Source organism: Ochotona curzoniae, unplaced genomic scaffold, assembly GCF_017591425.1.
Source record: "Ochotona curzoniae isolate NIBS_2020 unplaced genomic scaffold, NIBS_Ocur_1.0 contig_50, whole genome shotgun sequence".
NCBI lineage: Eukaryota > Metazoa > Chordata > Mammalia > Lagomorpha > Ochotonidae > Ochotona > Ochotona curzoniae.
Genome location: NW_024466446.1, coordinates 8259804 through 8281905, shown reverse-complemented (window position 1 = coordinate 8281905; position 22102 = coordinate 8259804). Strand labels below are relative to the sequence as shown.

The 22102-nt window shown below is 42.6% G+C and overlaps 1 protein-coding gene across 1 annotated transcript in view; it reads right to left on the bottom strand.

Annotated features, from left to right (window-relative positions):
- The window catches only part of LOC121162019 (histone-arginine methyltransferase CARM1-like), a 129707-nt gene that overhangs the window by 45325 nt on the left and 62280 nt on the right, over positions 1–22102 (bottom strand). Inside the window, exon 6 of the mRNA XM_040988758.1 lies at positions 1369–1546. Coding sequence (XP_040844692.1) covers positions 1369–1546 — 178 coding nt within the window. The remainder of the gene's footprint in view (positions 1–1368; positions 1547–22102) is intronic.

Here is a 22102-nt window from a genome sequence, read left to right as displayed (position 1 = left end):
AAAGGAAATGGATTTGGAAAAAGGAGCTGAAAATTTTCAAGAGAGAAATAACTTTAAAGATGAACCAGGTACCTTTAACATAAAACTCTAAATTTACTCTCTGGGAAAGAGAGGAAAGTTAGTGAGGGCACAGGGGTCGATGTCCCACAGACCTGGATGGAATGTGTGCTGCCATGCTGCTTTCTCATTACAAGTCTCTGTTTTTCCTTTTTGGAACGGGGGGGTCATCCTAATGGCCTTGGCTAACTCGGGTCTCAAGCTCCTATTGCTGACAATTTAGGCTGGAGAACTTGCTGCAGGTGGCAGTCTATGCAGTGAATAACATTTAAGAGCATCCCTTCCTGCCATCGAAGAGACACATCCAAAAACTTTGCTACATTGCTAGACACCCCCGTGGAAAGGGTGCAGAATGACTGAGAAAAATCAGCACGAACCTCTAAAATAAGGAGAAAAATCAACATCAGATTTTACAAGGATTTCGTTATGATTCAGAGCGTTCGGCATACGTAGTCATTTAGCACACACACACAAAATATTAGAATTATAGCACATGTGTTCCAGGACTCTGAATCAATGCCTGAAACCATAGCCAATCTACTAAGATGTTTCCTGCATGCACATACCCACGCTGAAGTTTAACTTACAGATTAGGCACCGTCAGAGATATAAAAACAACACAGAACAGTCATCGCAATCTACTATAATAAAACCTGTAACACTAAATGAAGGGGTGATTCGCATTCCAGGACACGATGGAACAAGTTAGGCCTAAGAATTGTGTATTTCTGGAAGTTTTCCATTTCTGATTTTTGGACTGAAGCTGGCAATGGGTGACCAAAGACACGGAGTGAAGGGATAGAAAACGGAGACCCATTATGTTGTAGTGTTATGTTGAGCACGCCACTGCTCAGAGAAAAGAGCAGAGGCATATCTGGGCAAGAATACATCCAAAAGAACAGGCTGATTCCCCAAGAGACTCTCAGACTCCAGAAGGCTACCACTTGAAAGAGCTTTCAAGCTGGCGCGAAATAATATATCACAAGGATCAGGAAACCAAAGTCAAGTGCTATCTCAAGTTCATTAAGGAGGAAAACGATAGAACTAGGGCCAACCCACATAACACTGAAGCATCTTCTATAACACAGGGACTGACAATCATGCCGTACATCTGGCTTTGTGTGATTGCAGATGCTTTGTATGATTGCAGAGCCACTAGTTCACCATGGAAGAGTAAACGAGAAAGTCCAAAACTTGAGTAAGGCTTAATTCTCCTTTCTGTACAAGACTGAACGTGAAAAAGAGGATAGCAAACTTTTATGAGGAAAAAAAAATGAGACCATCATCTAAGTCAGGAATTGGGTAACCTACCATCCGATTTTAACCATTTTTTGGAATGAAGATAGCTCTCCAGCATCCTTTCATTGAACAGCATGTATCCCATCGGTTCAGAAATGATCACATCTACTTCCTCGGGAAGTGAGATTTCTTCAATTTTTCCTGACAGAACAATGATCTTGTGTGAGAGCTGGTTATTCCTCACTAGCATCTGAAAAAAAAAAAAAGATAAAGCAAAGTGGGAGCAGTGCTGAAAAAAATATTGTTTTTCAATGTGCAAATATTGTGTGTTTGAAGATTCATGGAAGAAACACGAGCATACCTCCTATCCCGCCATACAGAAGCAATCAGTACAATGTTCTGAGGTTGTAGTTTTCTAGAACTCACACATATTTATTTATGAATTAAAATTTGTGTGCCACCATAAGTTAACTTTTAGCTCCATTTCCATGAACTTTCTGAATTATCCTGTATGCATAATCTGAATATGAGTATATGTTGGTACACACGTCTTTGTGTAGTTTGAACATGCGTATATACAGATGCATATTTTTCATGTATTTTTTCTAAATATGGGTTTATTTATTTGAAAGTCAGAGTTACAGAGAGAGAGAGAGAGAAGGAAAGACAAAGAGATCTTCTTTCTGTTGGTCCACTATCCAAATTGTCCCAAAGCTTAGGACTGGGACAGCTCAAAGCGAGGAGTCCCCAGCTTCATCTGGGTGTTAAACAAACCCAAACTCATAGACTATCTTCTGCTGCTTTTCCCAAGTCATCAGTAGGGATCCGGACTGGACGTGGAGCAGTCAGGACACAAACCAGCTGTATCATCCATTTGTATACAGCCAGTATGAATTTCCTAGTAGACATCTGTATGTATCTCAACTCTTAATGTAACAACACTCCATAATTTGTTTTCCATGCAACTATGTTTGAGTTTTTCTGAATATTGTTTGTGTTTTGACATCCTGGAAAGACCAATCATTTCATGGTCTCCTTGTGTAAAAGAAAAGGCTGCTGGTACTTTAAGGCATTTGAGCTGGAGATTTTGGCTATGTCACATCCTAACTTCCATGAATACTCATGGTCTTAATATCTCAACATTTTATACACGCCTCACCAATATAACTGCAGTAGATGTATACACAGTATTTCAAACATGTACCTTTACTCATTGAACCAATCTCCCTACTCTTGGACACTCAGGTTATTTCAAATTTCTCATTATTATAATAGTAAGTGCACTCATAAGACTGTAACTCAGTGTGGGGAGACACTTGCTACTATTTCCTTCAAAGTTAACATGCCTAAAACATTAGTGGGCTCCTGAATCACATACCCCTCTGCCTGCCAGGAAGGTTGTGACCTTTCTAAATTTCAGTCCCTTTCAACGTTCTATTTCTGGTGTGTGAGATTACACGTATAAATCGGTGTATCAAACTGCCTTTTGTCACAGTCTCAGGGACTTAGAACAGGAGATTGAATGGGGACTTTTTTAGTTTTGCTGGATAGACGGATATGATAAGATATTCACATAACTGTGAGGTAGACACCAACATTGACTATATATAAAGAATAATCCTAGACACGTGAACCTCCCCCAAGCGAGAACTGATGCAACCAGGGTTTAGCATGAGGATCGCATGAGCGATGGGTGATTAGACGTTCGTAGAAAGAATTCTGTACCTCATGAGTGTGCAAACAGAAGAGTATGAGCACCTTGCATCTTGTGTCTTCATGTGTCCCTGACCGGTTTTAAACAGCACAACGTTAACACTCTGAGGATAGGAAATCTAGCTCTTCCTTTCTCTCCTAACTGTGGGACTCACACAGGTCACTTACATCCTCTCTGTTTTAATTCCTCTCCTTCTCTAAATCAGGGCTTAAAACTGGAGGGAATGGAAGACATTTTCCAGTTCTAACATTGTAGGGTTAGAAGAAAGAAAAACTCCCCATCGCATGTTCCAGGAGTCCATGAAGATAATGGTCTTATGATCAAAGAATTTTGGAATTACTTTATAAAATAGATCCCTCTTACCAAATGTGCAGAGTCAATTAGCATATTAATGGCTTTGAGAAATTTCAGCAGTAAAGAAAACTGCTGGCTTGCTTAAATCAAAGACATCCCAACTTATCTGATTGATTTATAGTTTTTTTTCCCCCTCACTGGTTATATAATTATCTTCTACGTATCAATCTTTAGAGAATAATGATAAAGTGTTCTTTGACTCCGATTCCTTGGCAGAGTTTTTTAAATTAACTTTTTAAAAAGTTTTTAGCAGCTTCAATGTAGTTCACTACTACAATTGTAAGCATTTAATGACCTTCCTTTTTTCAAACTCCTCTTCTCCCACATTTTCTCCCTCACTTTTGAGATAACATAATTTTAATTTACACGATAGTCAAGGGCTTCATGCCCCATTAAAGAATTCAACAAACAAAAAGCAAAAAGACCTTGGATTAGTGTAAATATAGGCAAGGACTACAATTATCAAGTGGAAAAAAAGACCGTTTCACTCATACACAGTAAATTTCAAAAAAACAGTCATTGATTTTTTTTAAACCTAAAGTAACACTCTTAAACGTTAGGTTGACGAAGGTATAAAATAAAGTTTGACAAAACTAGATTTGTAGTTGTACTGACACACGAGCTTTCTCATTTTTTTTTCCCCTTTTCACATTTTAGTTCACAGACATAGGGAAGAGCATGCAATATGTGTCTTTCTAGATCTGATTCATTTCATTCAACATGACATCCTTCGGTTGCCTCCATTTTGCGGCAAGTGGTAGCATTTTATTCTTTTTTTTTTTTTTTACAACTGAATACTATTCCAATATATATGTATGCCATATTTTCTTCATTCCATTTATGATGGACACTTTGGTTAAATTCGTATTTTTTCTCCTGTGAACAGCGTTGCTACAAACAGAGTGGTACCTCTCTCTGAGGCACGTGGGTGTGTTTTGCGTATATGCCCAGATGAGGGGTTGGTTGCTGGATTATAGGGCAAATGTATTTGTAGCTTCTGAAGTCGTTTTCACTCTGTTGTCCACAGTGGCTGCACTAACTTACACTCTTACCAGCAATGCACATCTGTGCTCCTTTCTCCACATGCTTGCCAGCAACTGTTCCTCCCTGACTTGCAGATGTTGGCCATTCTGACAGATGATGATGAGATCTTCCTGTGATTCTGATTTGCATTTAACCAACAGTTACTGGTGTTGAACATTTTTTTTTTTTCGTGCACTTGCTGGCCGTTTTTATTTCTTCTTTGGAAACCCTCCATGGAGGTTCTTCGATCCGTTTCTTAACTAGATTGGTTGTTACGTGATTGTTCGGCTTTCAAGTGGTTTACATATTTTGGATATTAAACGTTTTTATAGATAGGTAGTTTGCAAATCTTTTTACCATGCAGGTGGATGTCTCTTCAATGTAATGACAGTTTCCTTCATGGCAGAAGCTGCTGAGTTTGGAAGGATCCTATGGGTTTAGTTTGGCTTGTGTGGCTTGTACTTGGGGATTCTTATCCAAGAAATTATCACCATGTCAACTGTTAAGCACAGCAAAGGAATGCTTTCCCTTATACTTTTCCCCCAGTGTTCTGCAGTTTCAGGTCTTATGTTTCAGCGTTGACCCATCTTGAGCTGATTTTTTTTTTACATGCTAACGGCTTCGGATCTCATTTCATTCTTCTGCATATGTGCATCTGGTTTTACCAGCACCATTTGTTGAAGAGATGATCTGTTCCAGTGTATGTTCCGAACATTTTTATTAAAACCAATTGCCTATGGGCCTGTCTGGTAGCCTGGTGGCTAAAATCCCTTCTTTGAAAGTACCAGGATCCCCTATGGATACTAGTTTGTGTCCTGGCTGCTCCACTTCCCATCCAGCTCTCTATTTGTGGTTTGGGACCCTGCAGTTGCATGGGAGACCTGGAAGAAGCTCCTGTCCCCTGGCTTTGGATTGGATCAGCTCTGGCTGTTGCAGCCACTTGGAAGGTGAATCAGTGGATAGAAGATTGTTCTGTCTCTTCTTCTCTCTGAAGCCTGTCAGTGTATTGTCACTGTGTCAGCTACTCAAAACACACACATACACAAGCATTTTAGGTAGTAACAGTGGAATTTATCCATTTTAGGGATCAGAGTAGCTGGGGGTCTCAACTGAGTTTCTTATGTAGTTAGCAATTTTGCCTTTACTAGGCCATTAGCAGGGAGCGAGACTGGAAGTGGAAAGGCTGGCACCTGAACTGGTACCCATATGGGATGCTGACAGCATAGGCAAAGGCTTTACTTGCTATGCTATGAAACCGCTCCCCAGGCTATACTAAATTGTTTCTTAAAACAGTCGCTAAATGATGTACATTTATTTCCATATTTCAGGAGACTCTTCATAGTGTAAATTGATGGTGTAGCAGTTGACATTCCCAGCAACAGTGCATGAGGGTATCTTTCATATCCACATGTACATGAAAGAGCCATTCCATTCACGGAAGTTTACACCCTCCCCAAAATGCAAGTGGCATATCAGAGTTTTTTTGCACGGTTATGTGTATTGCAGCTCAACTTGCAGTAGCTACAATATGGGATCAACCCAGAAGTTTATCAACTTTAGACTGGATTTTTACCAAATGTGGCACATATATACTACAGAATGCTACTGAGCCATAAAGGAAGATTTCACTCCAAAAAAAGTGAAAAAAATTTTGGAGTGAAATTAAAAAAAAAGTGACATGGATACAACAGAAAACCAGGATGCTTAGTAAAATAAGCCAATCCCCGAAGGATAAATATCGTGCATTTTCTCTTATAGGAAACGGTTAACATGGTTAACATAGACTCTAAAAACTGTAAGAATGCAGGGACTAGCTTATCATCTGATTATTGTTTTCAACTCTTCTCTGGACTTTTTATTTGCTGAATATTATGGATAGTGATGCATTAAGCCCATGATTATGAAGTAAACAAATCGGTTTTTTTTAATTGAAGAAAAAATAAAGAAGGAAAACTTAAAGAAAATAAAGAAGGAAGGAGATAGGGACTAAGGGAAGAAGGATTATCATCTTAGAATGTATTTCTGGAGTATAAGAAATCTATTCTTCTTATATTAGCAAACCTTCACTCACCCAGAAAATAAAATTCAAGACGTTGGTAATTTTTTTCAAGGAAGGAACAAGCATCAAATCTGGGAGCAGATTTTTACATTTATTTTTCTTTTATTTGAAAGGCTTAGAAAACACAGAGAGAGAGAGAGACAGACAGACAGACAGACAAAAGGATCATTTATTTGCTGGTTCACTCCCCAAGTGCTAACAACAGCCAACGCTGGTCCAGGCCAGGGATGGGGATCTTCCACATGGCTGGAGTGAGGGGAGGGAAGTGGGTACAGGGACTCAAGAGAAGCTGCACCAGGAATGCATGTCCAGGAGCCAGATCAGCATTTGGGTGTGCACCAAGGAGCAGCTTAACCCACTATACACAATACCCATCCTGAATGCAGACTTCAAAAATATAATCAACTGATTTGTGCTAGGAAGAAGCATAGATAAGAAAGCAGTGATGAAGACAATATCTTAGAAGTACAGAAAGGTCTAATAGCAAAAATTTTCAATGATATATTTAAAAAGCTGTTACCATGAGATGAAAAAATTAAATCCATGATATGAAAAAATAACACATAAAGGTCATAAGAAAATTTCCTACATTAATAATAATGTACAAATACACTCTGATGAAGATTTGGAATTTAAAGAATAAAAGATTTATTGTATTGGTAGGTAGAAAAATAAGTGACCTAAAAAATGGGAAGAAAGTCAGGCTTGTGTTAAACTCCTGCATAACGGCATTCACTCTACAAAGTCAACAAGGCACTTTCTAGAAGATTAAATCCAGGGAAGGTAACATTCACACAGGAAGACAGTAAATAGACACGTTCCACCTGAAGGAACTCCCTGGATACAGCACACAAAAATCCCCCTCAAAACCATCAAACATATCAGTTCAGGGGTGGGAGCAAGCCCCACAAAATTACGAGATGAGCCTAAAGTTTAAAAAAAGCTTGTGGTGAAAAAGATATGAAAAAGAACAATGGTTAGAATTAGTTACAAAGCAAATGGTTCAAACAAAAACCTGCATGAGGTTTGGTTATAGTTGGTCATATTTCAAGCAGATTTACACTTTATGCTGATGACATAAAATCAGCAATTGCTAAAGAAGAAGCGGGGGAATCTATAAAGAATGTTGATGATCTTCTCTGTTCTTCAGGAGTACATTTTTATTGCAATGTAGAAAAAAAAATAGAATGATTAAAATTTGTTAAAGTTTCCCATAACTTGAGGACTACTTCAGGAAGTGATTTATATTTCAATGAAAAATCATTAAAGTTTTAAAGTTTCTTTTTTTAAAATTTTGTTTATTTTCCTGGTTAAATTTAATTAAACTCGACTTAATAGTTTTAATTTAGAGTTGCAGATCTTATTATTTCCATCTCCCAGAAGTATTTTTTTTTCTCCAGCTCTTTCTCTGTATTTATGCATAGAAAATTTCTGGTTTTCTGTTCACAAAATATTAAAAGTAATTATTCCAGATGGTTTAAAATCGTCTTTTGTTAAGACCCAAATTTCTTAATTTCTTCATTATAGCACATAGTTCTTATAAAAGCAGAAAAGTAACTTTAAAGAAAAAGTAGTAAAAGCTGAGATCAAAACAAACTATCATTCCTGTTTCTTGAGGTTCTATAGAAGTACCAGAACTAATAAAAAGCCAAAAGCATGCACACAGTGACAGGAACTCGGAGGTCTGAGAACATCTGATGGGGCTCCAGCAGGCTAATAAAAGACTGGATTGGACTGATGAAGGTCGCAGTTCAGACTCTCTGGAAGGAGATATGGAAGAAAAGCCCGACACGTGAGCGAGCCAAGGGCAAAGGAGAAGCAGGCACCAGGACTGGCACGTGGGTGCCCAACTTTGGACCAGCAGCATTTGCGAGGTTAAAGTTTTCAGTCTGGTGTCTCTATGTTTCCATTAGGGGGAGAGCCTAGTGTGGACGATGCAGCCAGAAAGAACAGAGAAGAACCTGTGCCTAATGGTGTGGGGGTTCCAGCTTCAGATTTTTCCAAAAGCCAAGAAGGATACTAGTTTTGTTTTTTTTTTTGTTTTGGCTTTTTTTGATACTAGTTTTTAAATTGACATTGTCTGCTGTGGTTGCAGTAGAGGAAAATGTCACTCATTCTACATCTAGACATATCATGGAAAATCAGATACACAGAGAGAAAATCCTTCGATCACGCAAATTTATATACAAATTAGGCTCGAATGGACAAGAATCATACTAAACTTGAAAAGAACCTCACTCGTCTCGCATCAGTCAGTAAGGAGTCCAATTCTATGCGAGAATGATTTTGCAGTTAGAATTTCACACCCAGACTGGGAGTCAAAGGATTTGGAGGGGTGGGGGGAGATATACAGAATTTTTCAGATACAGTCTAGCAGCATTTTAAATCATCCATGTTATAACTGAAAAAAAATATAGTGACACAGAATTAAGGGAAAATGAAAAAAAAAATTAACAATTTTAGTAAAGAATTCCTGATATACAAAATGATAGGGATCATAGGTCCTTTCAGTCCAATGAAACCGTGTGATCTCACAGTGAAAAATCATTATGTGATCATTATATTAAACAACATTTTCTGGGGTCTGCACTGTAAGCGTAGTAAGCTATAGCTTCCAACTCTAGCATCTCACATGGGGACCACCTCAAGTCCTGCGTGGTCTCCTTCCAATCCAGCTCCCTGCTACAAGCACAGGCAGAAAATAACCCAAGTACTTGGTCCCCTGGCACGCGTGTGGGAGACCCAAATCACTCTTCTGGATCCTGGATCCAAGGCTTACCCCGGTTATTACAGCCATTTAGGGAGTGAGCCAGCAGATGGAACTGTTCTCATAGTCTCAAACTCTTTTCTCTCTCACTTCACCTTCTTCCCTCCCTCCCTTCCTTCCTCTTCCTCTCTGTCACACACTTCTTAACATGAGCAAAAACTATTTAAAAACACAATTTTCTGAGTGTTTAAAATTACAGAAACAATCCCCAGACAAAACACTGGCGATTTAGCAAAGTAGCCCACATCTTGAAGATCTAGAATATAACCATTCCAAATCAGACAAGGTTGACAATTCAAGAAACAAATATTTTTTAAAAGATTAATTTTATTAGAAAGGCAGATACACAGAGAAAAGGAGATACAGAGAGAAAGATCTTCCATTCGTTGACTCACCTCCCAAGTGGCTGCAACAGCCAGAGCTGATCCAATCCAAAGCTAGGAGATAGGAGCTTCTTCCAGGTCTCCCAGGCGAGTACAGGGTCCCGAGACTTTGGGCCATCCTTATTGCTTTTCCAGGCCACAGAGAGCTAGATAGGAAGTAGAGCAGCTGGGGCACAAACTGGTGCCCACAGGGTACCCAGCACATGCAAGAAGAGGATTTTAGCCATTAGGCTATTGCACAGGGACCAGCAATATTAACACTATGACAAAAAGCCATCATGCAAATTAAATGAAGAACTAAACCTACACTCAAAACAGTTATGCTCAGAGAGTTTACGTGTAAGTGGCTTGGTAAGAGTTGGTTATTCCTTCTTTAGACATTATAATACCATATGAATCTCACTTCCAGTGAACAAGTACTCACATTTAAGAAAAATGCTTATTTGAAAGGCAGAGTGACGTAGGAGTGTGGGTATGGAGAGAGGGATGGAGCGAGAGAGAAAGAGAGAGATCTTCCATCTGCTGTTCACTTCCCAAATGGCTACAATGGCCAGGGCTGGGTCAGAGACCTTAGTCAGGAACCTGGAATCCCACTTAAATCTCCCACAAAGGTGGCAGGGGTGCAAGCTCGTGGGCCGTCTTCGCCGACCTTCCTACATGCATTAGCACAGAGCTGGATCAGAAGTGGAACTGGTGGGTGATCGGACCTGGGACCATGGCTCATATGCGGTCCTGCTGTCATTGGTGACGGCTTAATCCGCTGTACCACCAGATACAACAGACATTGACTTTTTACGTGCGTGCACAAAAACACCTTTGCAAACAGGAACAACTGAGTGGTGCAATTGGATAACACAGAATAAGACAGAGAACAGCAGATGCTGGCAACAGGAGCAGAAGGAAGGGGAAGGCAGATAAGAATAAGTACTCGTCCTTCCCGGCCAGGGCCAGACTTAGCGCAGCCCAGAAACCACTATGTCATGATGAAATATATGCCCCTTTGTCATGGCAGAGGTTCCAGAGGTGACAGAAAGCAGCTCCATGCAACTTTTATGAGGGAAAAGCTGCCAAAACCATAGTGTGCCTGCCAACAAAAAAATAATAATCATAAACTTATACATATGTATGTATACACACATACATGGGATGTTTTTCTTCTGATGGCGTTCCAAACTGCTCAACAACTGGGGCGCCAGGATACCATAATGCGTGCCGGTTCTAATCCTGGCAGCCCCACTTCCAGCCTGGGAAAACAGTCGAGGATGGCTCAAAGCCTTGGGACCCTGTGCCGCGTGGGAGTCCCAGACGAAGTTCCTGCCTCCTGGCTTTGGTTTGGCTCAGCTGCAGCCATTGTGGCCGTTTGGGGAGTGAGCCATTGGATAGAAGATCTTCCTTTCTGTCTCTCCTCCTCTCTGTATATTGGCCTTTCCAATAAAAAATATTTTAAAAAAAGAAAATCTAGAATTAGAAAAGTGGCAATAAACACTAAGAAATACATACTTTCCTTAGAAGTAATTCCCAGATTGTGTGCACACACACAGAGTGGGTGATGTTTGAGTATAATACTGGTCACGTTGCATGGCTTTCATTGGGAAGCGATCCTCCTCACCCCCATTTACAGTAACTAGCTGACAGCAGGTACCATGTCTACCTTGCTCACCCCACAGAGTATCTGGCTCATGGAAGGCATCCAGTAAGTATTCGCTCATTATCTCACCAAGGGAGACATGGCAGCACACGGAATTCAAATTTCCATTTTAGGCTGCAAAGTCATTGCCAACACACTGGGGTACTTGCGAGAGAAAACAAGACCATGCCTTGCCTTATCCTCTCTCTCCTCCCTCTCCCTCCCTCCCTCACTCCCTCCTTCCCTCTCTCCTTCCCTCACTCCCTTCACTGGATGGCAGTTGTAGGCAGGGTAGCTGAGCAAAAGGATCTTCTGGGATATGTCTTACATTTCCCCATGGGATGATTTTATCTGGCAAGAGAGAGAGAGAGAGAGAGAGATGCAACTTGGGTATTTTGGGGTGGGGGGAAGAACGTTTAATTACAAAAGACTTGGGAATCAGCAGGGAGGCAGGTGGGTGAGCAGTGGGTAAGATCCCGCTTGGGATGCTAGCATCCCATACCGGAGTGTCTGATTTAGGTCTTGGCTCTTCCTCTTCACCTGCCTTACTGCTAATGCACACCTTGACAGTCAGCACGGTGTGGTTCAACCACTTGGATCCTTACAGTCTTTGTGAGAACCCAGAATTGGTTCTGGACTCCTGCCCTTGGCTTGATTCAGCGCCCGAGCTGTTGTAGGCATCCGGAAAGTACATCAGCAGGTAGAGATCCCTGCTTCTCTGTCCGTCCTTCTTTCAAATAAAATGAAAGGACATGTTTAAAATTGAGTAGAAATGTTAATGAATGTCCTATCTAGCATATTCTTACAGGTAACATTAGCCATTTGCCCATTTGGTTTTAGAAGTAACAACGACACAGTAATCCTTGTCCTTAGACATGGGAAGGAATTGTGTCTGGCAACAAGTGACTAGTTATTGCCCTAGGAGTATTACAGACTTACAATTTATCTGAAAAATTACTGTAGTATTAACTCCTGGCCTATATATGTATATAGTTCTTTAATTTCTCCTTGGAACGCATTCAACATCTTACAAGTTCACCAGTTAATATGTTAAACTCTATATAGCATATGTTCATTTACATTTAAGAGACACGACTTTAATCCCTTTAAAACTAATTGTCAGCATTTTAATCTACTGTTTTTTAACTTTGGTTCTGGGCTTTAACTTACTCTGTTATCACACCCTCTTTTCCTATCCCATTTTTCTCCTTGGCTGTCTGTCTTTGAACATGCACCTGTGTGTTGTGTAGCACATAATACAGCACATTGGTTAAAAGTACTTGCTTCTGCGGCCCGGCATGGTAGCCTAGTGGCTAGAGTCTTCATCTTGCATGTGTCAGGATCCCATATGGGCACCAGTTCTAATCCCAGCCACGCCACTTCCCATCCAACTTCCAGCTTGTGGTCTGGGAAAGCAGTAGAGGATGGCCCAAAGCCTTAAGACTCTGTACCCGTGTGGGAGACCCGGAAGCGCTCCTGGCTTCGGATCGGTTCAGCTCTGGCCATTGCAGCCACCTGGGGAGTGAAACATCAGATGGGGGAGCTTTCTCTGTTTCTTCTCCTCATTGTATATCTGACTTTCCAATCAAAATAAATAAATCTTAAAACAAAAAGGACTTGCTTCTGTTTCACACTAAGGACCTGGGATCAAATCCCCCACTCCCTGTGACCAAATTCAACAACAGGAGCGCCTTAGTTCTCGCCTATGTCAAATAGGAATGACATTGCCATCTACTTAACGAGTTGTTCCCAGACTTAATGAAGTAGCGCACAAAAAGTGATTACACAGCGGTTGGCAAACAGCAGGTACACAGCGCATGCCCGCTATTATTCTCTTGTTCTTACGGCAGAGGAGTGAGGTGAATGGTCAACAGCTTCCGATAGGATTGAGAGTGTGGATGCAGGCAACCGGCCAGGCCACCCAACCGCAACTCTCCTTGACCTTGAGTTCTTACCCTTGATCTTAGCCAAAAGGCCGAGAAGCAGCAGCGTTAGCTCTCAGCTTCTACTCTTTTCCTAGCAAGCCCAAAATAGTTTATACCTTGTGTGGCGGCCTCAACCATCAACCCAACATCCGTTCTTCTCTTTTACCTTACTAATAAAACATCTCTATGAAAGGAGACCAAAAATGTATCAATGAACATACTGTTTCTAGACTCTCTTGCAGCTAAGTGTAGCTGGGTAAAAAGGATTTGGGGGGTGTCACTTTCCTTTTACATTACTAATTAAACATCTACATGACATGAGCCAAAAGGATAGCAATGAAAATAACGACGTTTCCCAGATCCTCTTGCAGTAATGTGCAGCTACTTAATCCATTTTTGGATGTGAAATAGAAGCATGAGTTATCGGGAGCAACTTCCAGGAAGGTTTCTCAAAAGAGTGAACAACAGGTTTGAGCCTCACTTTCTCAATACTGCTGTCTAAAACACGAATTTACTGGTTGAAACTTTGGGAGTCACCTTGGATCTTGGGATGTTCTCCAGGTTCTAAAGTCATTTGTTTCAGGCCAGCGTAGCAAGCAGTCATAGAGAGCACAGGACTCCGTGTTAAGACATCTTGTCTATGATACTTTTTTACGGCAGCCTCAGCAAACCAACGCAGACATGACAGCGCTCGGGGAAGGGGTTGGGGAGTTGTCAGTGGATCCTCCTGATTGCTGAGGCAACTCTGATTTCCAGAAGTAAGTAAAAGATCAAAATTCAGTTCTGGGACAAAGCACTCAGCCAACCAAGTGTATGAGAAGTGGGGAACTCAAGGAGGGGGAGCGTGTCTAACGTCCCCTCCTCTCGCTAAGCAGCTGAGCGGACTGAGTCGGTGTTGCCTTCAGGCCTGTTTTCATAGAAGTGCTAAGTATGGACAGTATGGACGATTCCAATCTTCCCTGATCCCCTATACACACACACACACACACACACACACACACACACACACACACCCCTTTCCTCAGAAGCCTCCACCTACCACAGTTAATGTTGAAGGCTCAAGTATGCAACGATGATTGAAAAGGTCAAATTCATTACCACACCAGTGACCCAGTTGATGAATCAATCAGCCTAGGTGACAATCATTTCTTTCCCCCTGCTTTGTCTGGAAAGAGAGCAGGCATGAGAGCTGGAGGCAGGAGCAGTTCTCAGCCATGATAGATTCATCTGTACACGTGTGCGTGTGTGTGTGCGTGTGTGTGTGTGTGCGCGCGCACACATGCCAGTGTGGCTGTGCATGGGGGAGACAGAAGTACCTGGAGACACAACAGACAGGTTTATAAAAATAAGTCCTATCTTGAGGTCCGATTTACCTTGAGCAGGATCATTTTCTTCAGTATTTTGGCTGCACTCACACAGGCAAGCCACTGGCCTTCCCAGGATCCATGAAGATTTCTTGGGTGACTTCATTAGCAAGGCGTTTCTTTCCCGAGGGCTCCATTCATCAAGTTAGTGTGGCAGTGTGCTTCCTGCCTTTGGCCTGGCTGTGAAAGCCCTTTCAAACAAATTGTGCACAGCTGCCATGCAACCGTGTGCTCTCTGGAGCGCATGGACTAAATTAAACATCATTCAGTAAGTATAAGAAACTGGCTGTCAGGGTACAGGTAGAGGGGAACGTGGGAAATGCAGCCGATTCTCCCTGCTCCTGCCTTAAGAAAATCCACATGTTTAGAACGGGTTGGGGCACAGCGTTTCATTCTTTCACAATCTCCCCTCGTGCCCCTGCTCTCCGGATACAATAGCACTCACAAATACACAGTGCAGAATTGTTCACATTATACCTGTAGACTCATTCTGCTGATGGGATCTTGTTCCCCAGTAGTGAGCATCTCTTCCAAGTTCAATGCTAAGCTGTTCTTGTCATTGCCTTACCCAATTTGCTAGTAACCTCCTTCCTGTTTACTGCAACTTTCCTTTCACCCAACTCCACGTACGGAACAATAGTTGTCTGCCACCAGCGTCCATTTACCCCGGTAAATAATGTGGCTTTTTCATTCAACATGAAAGGCATAATAACAGCAATTAGCGTTTGGGCAATGCTTTGTCGTTTATAAAAGGCTTTCGCCTGCTTTGGTTTATTTAGCATCCGGTAGGATGCGTTTGATCCCTTGGTCAATTTCACCCGTGCACAATGTTCTTTAGGAAATCCTGGCAAATTCCTGCTCCCATATTCTGACGATATGGTGTGGTGAAGGCTGCCCATCTCCGCCACCTCCTCTTGCCCCCTGTCATAGCAATGGGCAGGGGCCCCAAGTTCAAGTAATCTCAGTATTTTTGCTTCTCTGCCAGCAATCAGCGGAAGAGGTGATGGGTGTCCTTCATCAGGTGGTGGTGCGTGTGTGTGTGTGTGTGTGTGTGTGTGTGTGTACCTGGAGGAAAAGATGATTCTTTTTCTGAGTGACGGGCCTGAAATTGTTGCTGAAAAACACCCCAATCTGGTTGGAGACATTGTTGTAAAAAAACCCAAACTGGGCCTTGCTCACCCTACACACAGAAAACCAATCACTGACATCGGGTGGTGGGAGAAAGTAGTTATTCGTTGCAAAGCACAGGACAAGGAGCTGGCAGCTATGGCTGAATTCCCAGGCTTCCTGAGGAATTAGAGGGGGAGGGTTCTTACAGAGAGAAATTGGGGGTGAAAGGTGCATACGTGTGGAGTGTATGGTTGGTCAGGGAAGCTCGTGATAACGTGATCTTCAGGAAATTTACAATTGTCAGGTGGGCTCCATCCACCTGAGTCAACTTTCATTTTCTCTAGAATTGCCACCAGAAGAAGCCTTTCTGACAGTCCTGGCCATGAAGGTTCTTATCGAGAGAGGAACAAATGACTCCCGAATCCCAAGATGAGAAGCTCCTAAAGTCATCTTGATTCACCAGTTTAAGTCAGTGAATGCCTTCTGAGAAAGAGCAGGCAGGGACACCAGGGGACAGGAGGAAGGGCATGGATCTGGGCTGAGCCTTCATATTATAGGGATTTGGTTTCAAAAGGATGCCATTCAGGGGCCATAGTAACTGTGCAGATAAGTTGTCTAAACAAAAGGATGACTCCAACATAAATGGAAGGTAGCAAAGAGGGTGATGGGGGTGAGAGAGAGAGAGAGAGAGCAAGCAAGAGAGAATACCTCATTTGAATTGCTAACTTCCATGCTGCCAGATTATGTAACCCAATACATTTTCTTGTCTCATAAGCTAACAAGAATTTCCCTTTTATGATTTGCAACCAAAGGCCTGTCTGATCAATTATAAAAAACCGACTGCCTTTTGCAGACAAAGAAACCAGGCTATTTTCCTATCCTCTGCACACAGGCTCTTCCACTTCACATCAGACTTGGGTACTCGACTTTCTGTAGTCCATAAAGTTAAGCCCCAGCCATAAACATGTATTTGAGCAAAAAAAAAAAAAGTTACTGCTTCAGCTGCTAAAGGTCAGAGCTTTCCTGTAGGGGGTAGGAGAACCTGCCTATTCTGATAATATGCTAAGTACAATGCTGATACCAAATTCAGTTGGTTGGCTTCAGATTGCACAATTCTTACTTACACTATATCAGACTAGTTCTAGCCAACTGAAACTCTCTAACTTTGCCAGACCGTGTGAGAACACACACACACACACACACACACACACACACACACACACACACACACACACACACAATGACAACAAAAACCCACAGTCTCAGAGCAAACCCTGATACCATTGTCCAGTCTGGCAGGGCAGGGACGCAAGCCTGGCTCCCTCTTGGGAACTTCTACACTGAGTGTCAATAGATCAGCTTAGCCCTTTGGCATCTCCATCCCAATGTTCAGGGGGGCGGCAAGACTCAGCAAGGTTGCCAATGCCTTTGAAAAGCTCTTGTAGCTCCCGCCCACGTCCCCATTTCTCTAAACTTTTTCACCACTTCAGAATATCCTGAGAGCCTGAAAACTATAAAAGGCTCAGTCGGCTGAGAGCTGGGCGTGCCTCTGTCATGCGCCTTTTCCGTCTGCGCTCTAGTGGCAGGCCAGCTCTCTGAATTTGTCGTGAATCAATTCAATTTTGGCTGCGATTCTGCTCCCTGTCTCTTGTTCTAGGACACTTTCCTAACACACTGAAGGCCAAGTTTAGTGGGCATCAGGACACAGGATGTCCTGCTCACTGTTATGGCCACAGAAAGTGGTATGGCACCTGGCTCAACAAACATGGGCTTACTGTAGGAATGGTGATACCATTTGCCAGACTCTAGCAAGTGCTTTGGTCTGTTCTCCTTTATTCATTTGCTCAGCAGAAACGTACTTTGCACCTGCTGTGCACCAGGTGCAGCTGGACATTTCCTCATGTGGCAAAACAGCATCGTCTCTGGATATTATCAACTGTTCCCCTGGAAGCAAAGTCACCTCAAATAATGGCCAGTCACTGGGCTAGTCACAGGAGACAGATCGGATATGTTGCAGGCATAAAGCACCATTATTCATAAAATGAGAAAAAAAGAGAAAAGCAAAGGAAATGACCCAAAGGAGGTGCTCCAGGCAGTGGACCTGCTGGAGAAGACTTTCTAAAGAAACACTAAATGCACACTATACCTGTAGCTACCTGGGGTAACGTCTGGACTATGGAAGCATGATTGTGGTTTCTGGGGAAAAAAAAGCAACACAGTATTCCAGAGCAGAGTGAGGGGAAGCAGGCAGGAAACAGAAGGAACAGCATGCCATGTCTGAACAGTCTTGCTGTCGGAAAGAGATACAAGCACCCACAGTCAACTTGTGATTTTATTTACTTATTATTTATTGTTTCTTTTAAAAAAATATTATTGTCACCTTATGGTGCAGTTCCATAGGCCCTGGCATTTCCCTTCCCCTCTTCCCAAGTCCTCTCCCCTATGCCACAATGAGTTCCCCTGTACTATTACCGTTTATAATTAGAGCAAGGTCTATAGTACAGACACTCTTATGTCCATCATTGTGGGCATGGACAAGGGCAGAGAGTCCAGCATCCTTGTCAAGATGCATAGTTAACAGTTTCATTGGGAGTCCGTCTTTATCTGGAAGTAGAGATGCACACTGCATTGTATCCTCACATCTGGCTATGATAGTCTCCATTACACAGTTACCATACATCCCCCTTAAATGAAAAAGCCACAATACAAAAATCAACAACAGGAGGAGAGATAGACATTTACAATGTCATCAAGTTAAATAACAAAACCCATCTATTTGTTGCCTACAGGGAAAAGAGCTGACAACCGAAATGCTTGTGTCATCGTCCTTTTATAGATCTTCCACAGGTATAGAGCTGTTTCATCATTCAGATCACAACAGCGATAGCCTCCTTGTATCCAGACACTTATTTTAGGATCTATACTCTTAATTTTTTGTGATACCAACCACAATCTGGGGGAGTCCAGGTACGATGGAAAAACGAAATTGATAAGCTCTACTGACTCACTTTCTTCTTACATAAAAGTTTATCCGCCTCCCTTTAGGTGCAGAGGAATCCATTTACTGCAGAAATGGACATTCTTATTAGCTCATTCTGATTAAGAATAATAGCTAAAGTTTTTCAAAATGATCCTGAAAACTTATTAGAAACATAGATTCACATCAAATATCATTAACAAATATTTCCCCCATTATATAGAGTGTACAATTAAAAGGAATTGGGTTTCTAAGACAACTTGTCGTTTTAGGAATGAAGACAAACTTTCATAACTTTTTGAAGCATCTGAAGTTGTGTATTATTCAATTAGGTTCTCCTGAAAATTTCTCCAAACCATATAAGCTATCCTTGAGATTTCCCTACAATAGAAAAATTGAAGTGTCAGTGAGAAATATATAGTCCTTCATGCTATAGCAAAAAAAAAAAGAGACCAAAGCCTAGATACATTAAAAATTAAACTAATTTGTTAGCCAGTATAACTGATGATGCAGAGAAACCATTATTGACGATTTCAATGAATTCAGAAATATGCCGTGAGAAGCTTCCGTACATATTTGTATTAAGAACAGATGTTCTAACATAAGTTGTTATACTCCAGACTGTGTCTCCATAACAGATACACAGCAATTGTTTTTCTACAACCGAATAAAGGCATCATGTGTTAGGAGAAAATAGGTTAGCATGTCCTTGCAACTCTTTGGGGCATAGGAACTACAGGGCGAGTAGGAGCTGTGTATTTATAACTCCCGATTTTTGTTCTGAAAACTTAAAATTCCTGTGCAATGGGCTTTGTTGGCCCTTTGTCAGGGGGTGCCGTAGCCTGGCCCATCCCAGCCTACCCCAGTTCCAGCTCACACTGTTAGGAGCTACAGCTGAGGTGAGATTGGCCATGCCAGACTGGGCCACAGTGCCCAACCAGCACATGTGAGACCCAGGGGAGAGGGGACGAACATGGTAGGGGGACTGCCACTACTCCCACTAGTGAGTGTTAAATCTGGGCTGGGGACAGGCAGGGCTACAACACCTGTTAGCCTCATGTGAACTGGACTGGGGGAAAGCCAGGCTGGACTGACTCTACTTCCTGGTGCATGCATAAGCCACGGTGGGTATGGGTTGGTCTGGCTTTGTTGCAGCATCAGCTAGCTTCCACTCGTGTGTGTGAGGGCTAAGTGTGTGGTGGGGTAAGACTGGGCTGGACTGCAACACCCATTTCTCTGCGTAGAAGACAGGGCTGGAGACAACTGACCCAGCAATTGCAACTGCCAGTGTGTGTGTAGGCTGATTTGGGTGACGGACTGTGCCAGACTTTGTATTGACAAACACACAAAAGAGTCAGGTCTGGGATCACTTTAGATGAAGTTTCTTTGGGAATATCCCTAACTGAACTGCTGAACTCACAACTCCAACCATGGATACAACTGTAGGTTCCATGGTCTGATCTTGGCATGCACGTGTTAAAGTTGGGCCTCCTCAGTGGCTGAGATGGAGCAGTGGACAGAATATCCAGTTGCACATGGAGGACACTGCAGTACACTGGGGCCTGCAGAGGACACCTGGTACCACACCAGAGGACAGAACAAATCCATCAACTAACCCAGTCAAGCGTTGGCTGTGAATACCTAGGCAACTGGAGACTCTAAGGTGAACTGTGTAAGCCAGTGGGTTCTGGAAAGATTTCATCATGTTTGGAGTGGCGAGATCAATAGCAATACAGACCTGATAAACTATCAAGACCCTCGGAGCATGCCCCACATGGGGGACCCTGAGATGGTTGGGAGGCTGGGTGTGGCTTCTCTCCTTCTCTCCACTCTTCTCCCAGCTACAGAAATGAAAAAAAAAATGTGGAAACAATGGTCCCAGCCACTTTCTTCTAGCCCTTGACTCTTCACACCCTAATCAAGTATATAAAAATCATCAAAAGTAAAATTAAAAACAATTTTAAAGTCAGAATGCATTAAAAATAAACGTTAGCTACTCGTGGGTATGCACTGGCTCCTGTCACGTTCATTTCGATGCATATTTCTAACGACCCTGAGATTGGGAACAGGCGATAGAGCTTCTACAATCAATCACTATGGTGCGTTGAGGAGATAGCCTAAAAAACTTACTGGTCCTAACAATGCAAACCTTCAGATTCCCATATACTAGCAAGGACAGAGTCACTTCCTTAGGCATTGACCACTGTACCACTTAGACACATTGACACACTACACTTTACAGATTCTTTGGATTCAAAATGCTTTTCAGATTGTGGCCAACTTACATTTACACGATGTCGTGAGGATTCAATCTAAGACTAAATTGGAAATGCATCTATGTTTTATGGATACCTTGTTATACATAACCTGAAAGTAATTTACACATTGTTGGTGCACCTGCTTTTTGGCTACCACCCCGTTCTGTAAAGTCAGGTATGGAATTTTCTATACGTGGCACCCTGGCGACACTCGAAATGTTTTGCAGTCTAGCGCATTTTGGTTTGGGGTTTGGGGATTAGCTCTGTTCTGCTCTGCCTGAATATTTTTTGATCTTCCTATATGATCACTTTAGCAGGATCATACTTGTACGTATTTATGGGATGTAGTGCATGTAAACAATGCCAATCTGTAGTTTTGTTTTAAAAGTATACAGAGAGGAGAGAGCAACAGGAGCTTCCTGCTTTCTCTTCTGACTCTGTGAGCAGCAGCTGCCTGTATACAGGGACAGTTGGCAACACGTTCTCACTCCAGCACTGCGTGCCCTGCCGTGCCAGCTTTGGTTCCCTTCATGATTGAAGTGTATTTGCACAGAGGGTGACGTTAAGGAAAAACATGTTTCCCCTTCCGGCGATGCTACAGGAGACAACAGAGCCCCAGCAGTTCCCCGGGCACTTTGCTGGCTGCTCCCGCTAAAGCTTGTTGACAAAAGAAGAAAAAGCAACCACAAAAAAATACCATGAAGACACAGCAATGAGTCAGCTCCCAACAGGTCAGGTGTCCAGCGTTGGGCACAGAAAGACAGATGAACCAGAGCATCTCGCAGTCTCGTTGCTCCTGCTGGAGAGGAGCAGGTTTTTGCCCTCCTCCTGTTGCTCTCCGAGCAAGCTCTTTGCAGACAGCTATTAGGTTGCTGAATGAGGAACCACACCAAAGCAGCGCCGGCTCCTTGTGGCCTTTCAGATCATTAAAAAGTAACCCGGGTGGCAAAACCAGCGATCATGTGCTCGGCTGCAGCAGATCAAGGAGGGAGACTGAACGCCAATCTGAGGCTCCGTGATGGCTCAGCGGAGTCCAAGGGAGGCTCGGCATCGAGCAGGACTCAGCAACCTCGCAGCCTAACTCCCTGGTCATGTCTTCCTGCTCCTTGTGGAAACCTCCCACTCAAGTGATGCTTCAGCTACCCAGCCCTGATCAGGAGAGGGAAAGCTGGCAAATTCGCTGCTGGAGTAAGACATTCCGAGACATCGTTAGCAACGATTACGAATCAACCACGAAAGTGCTGT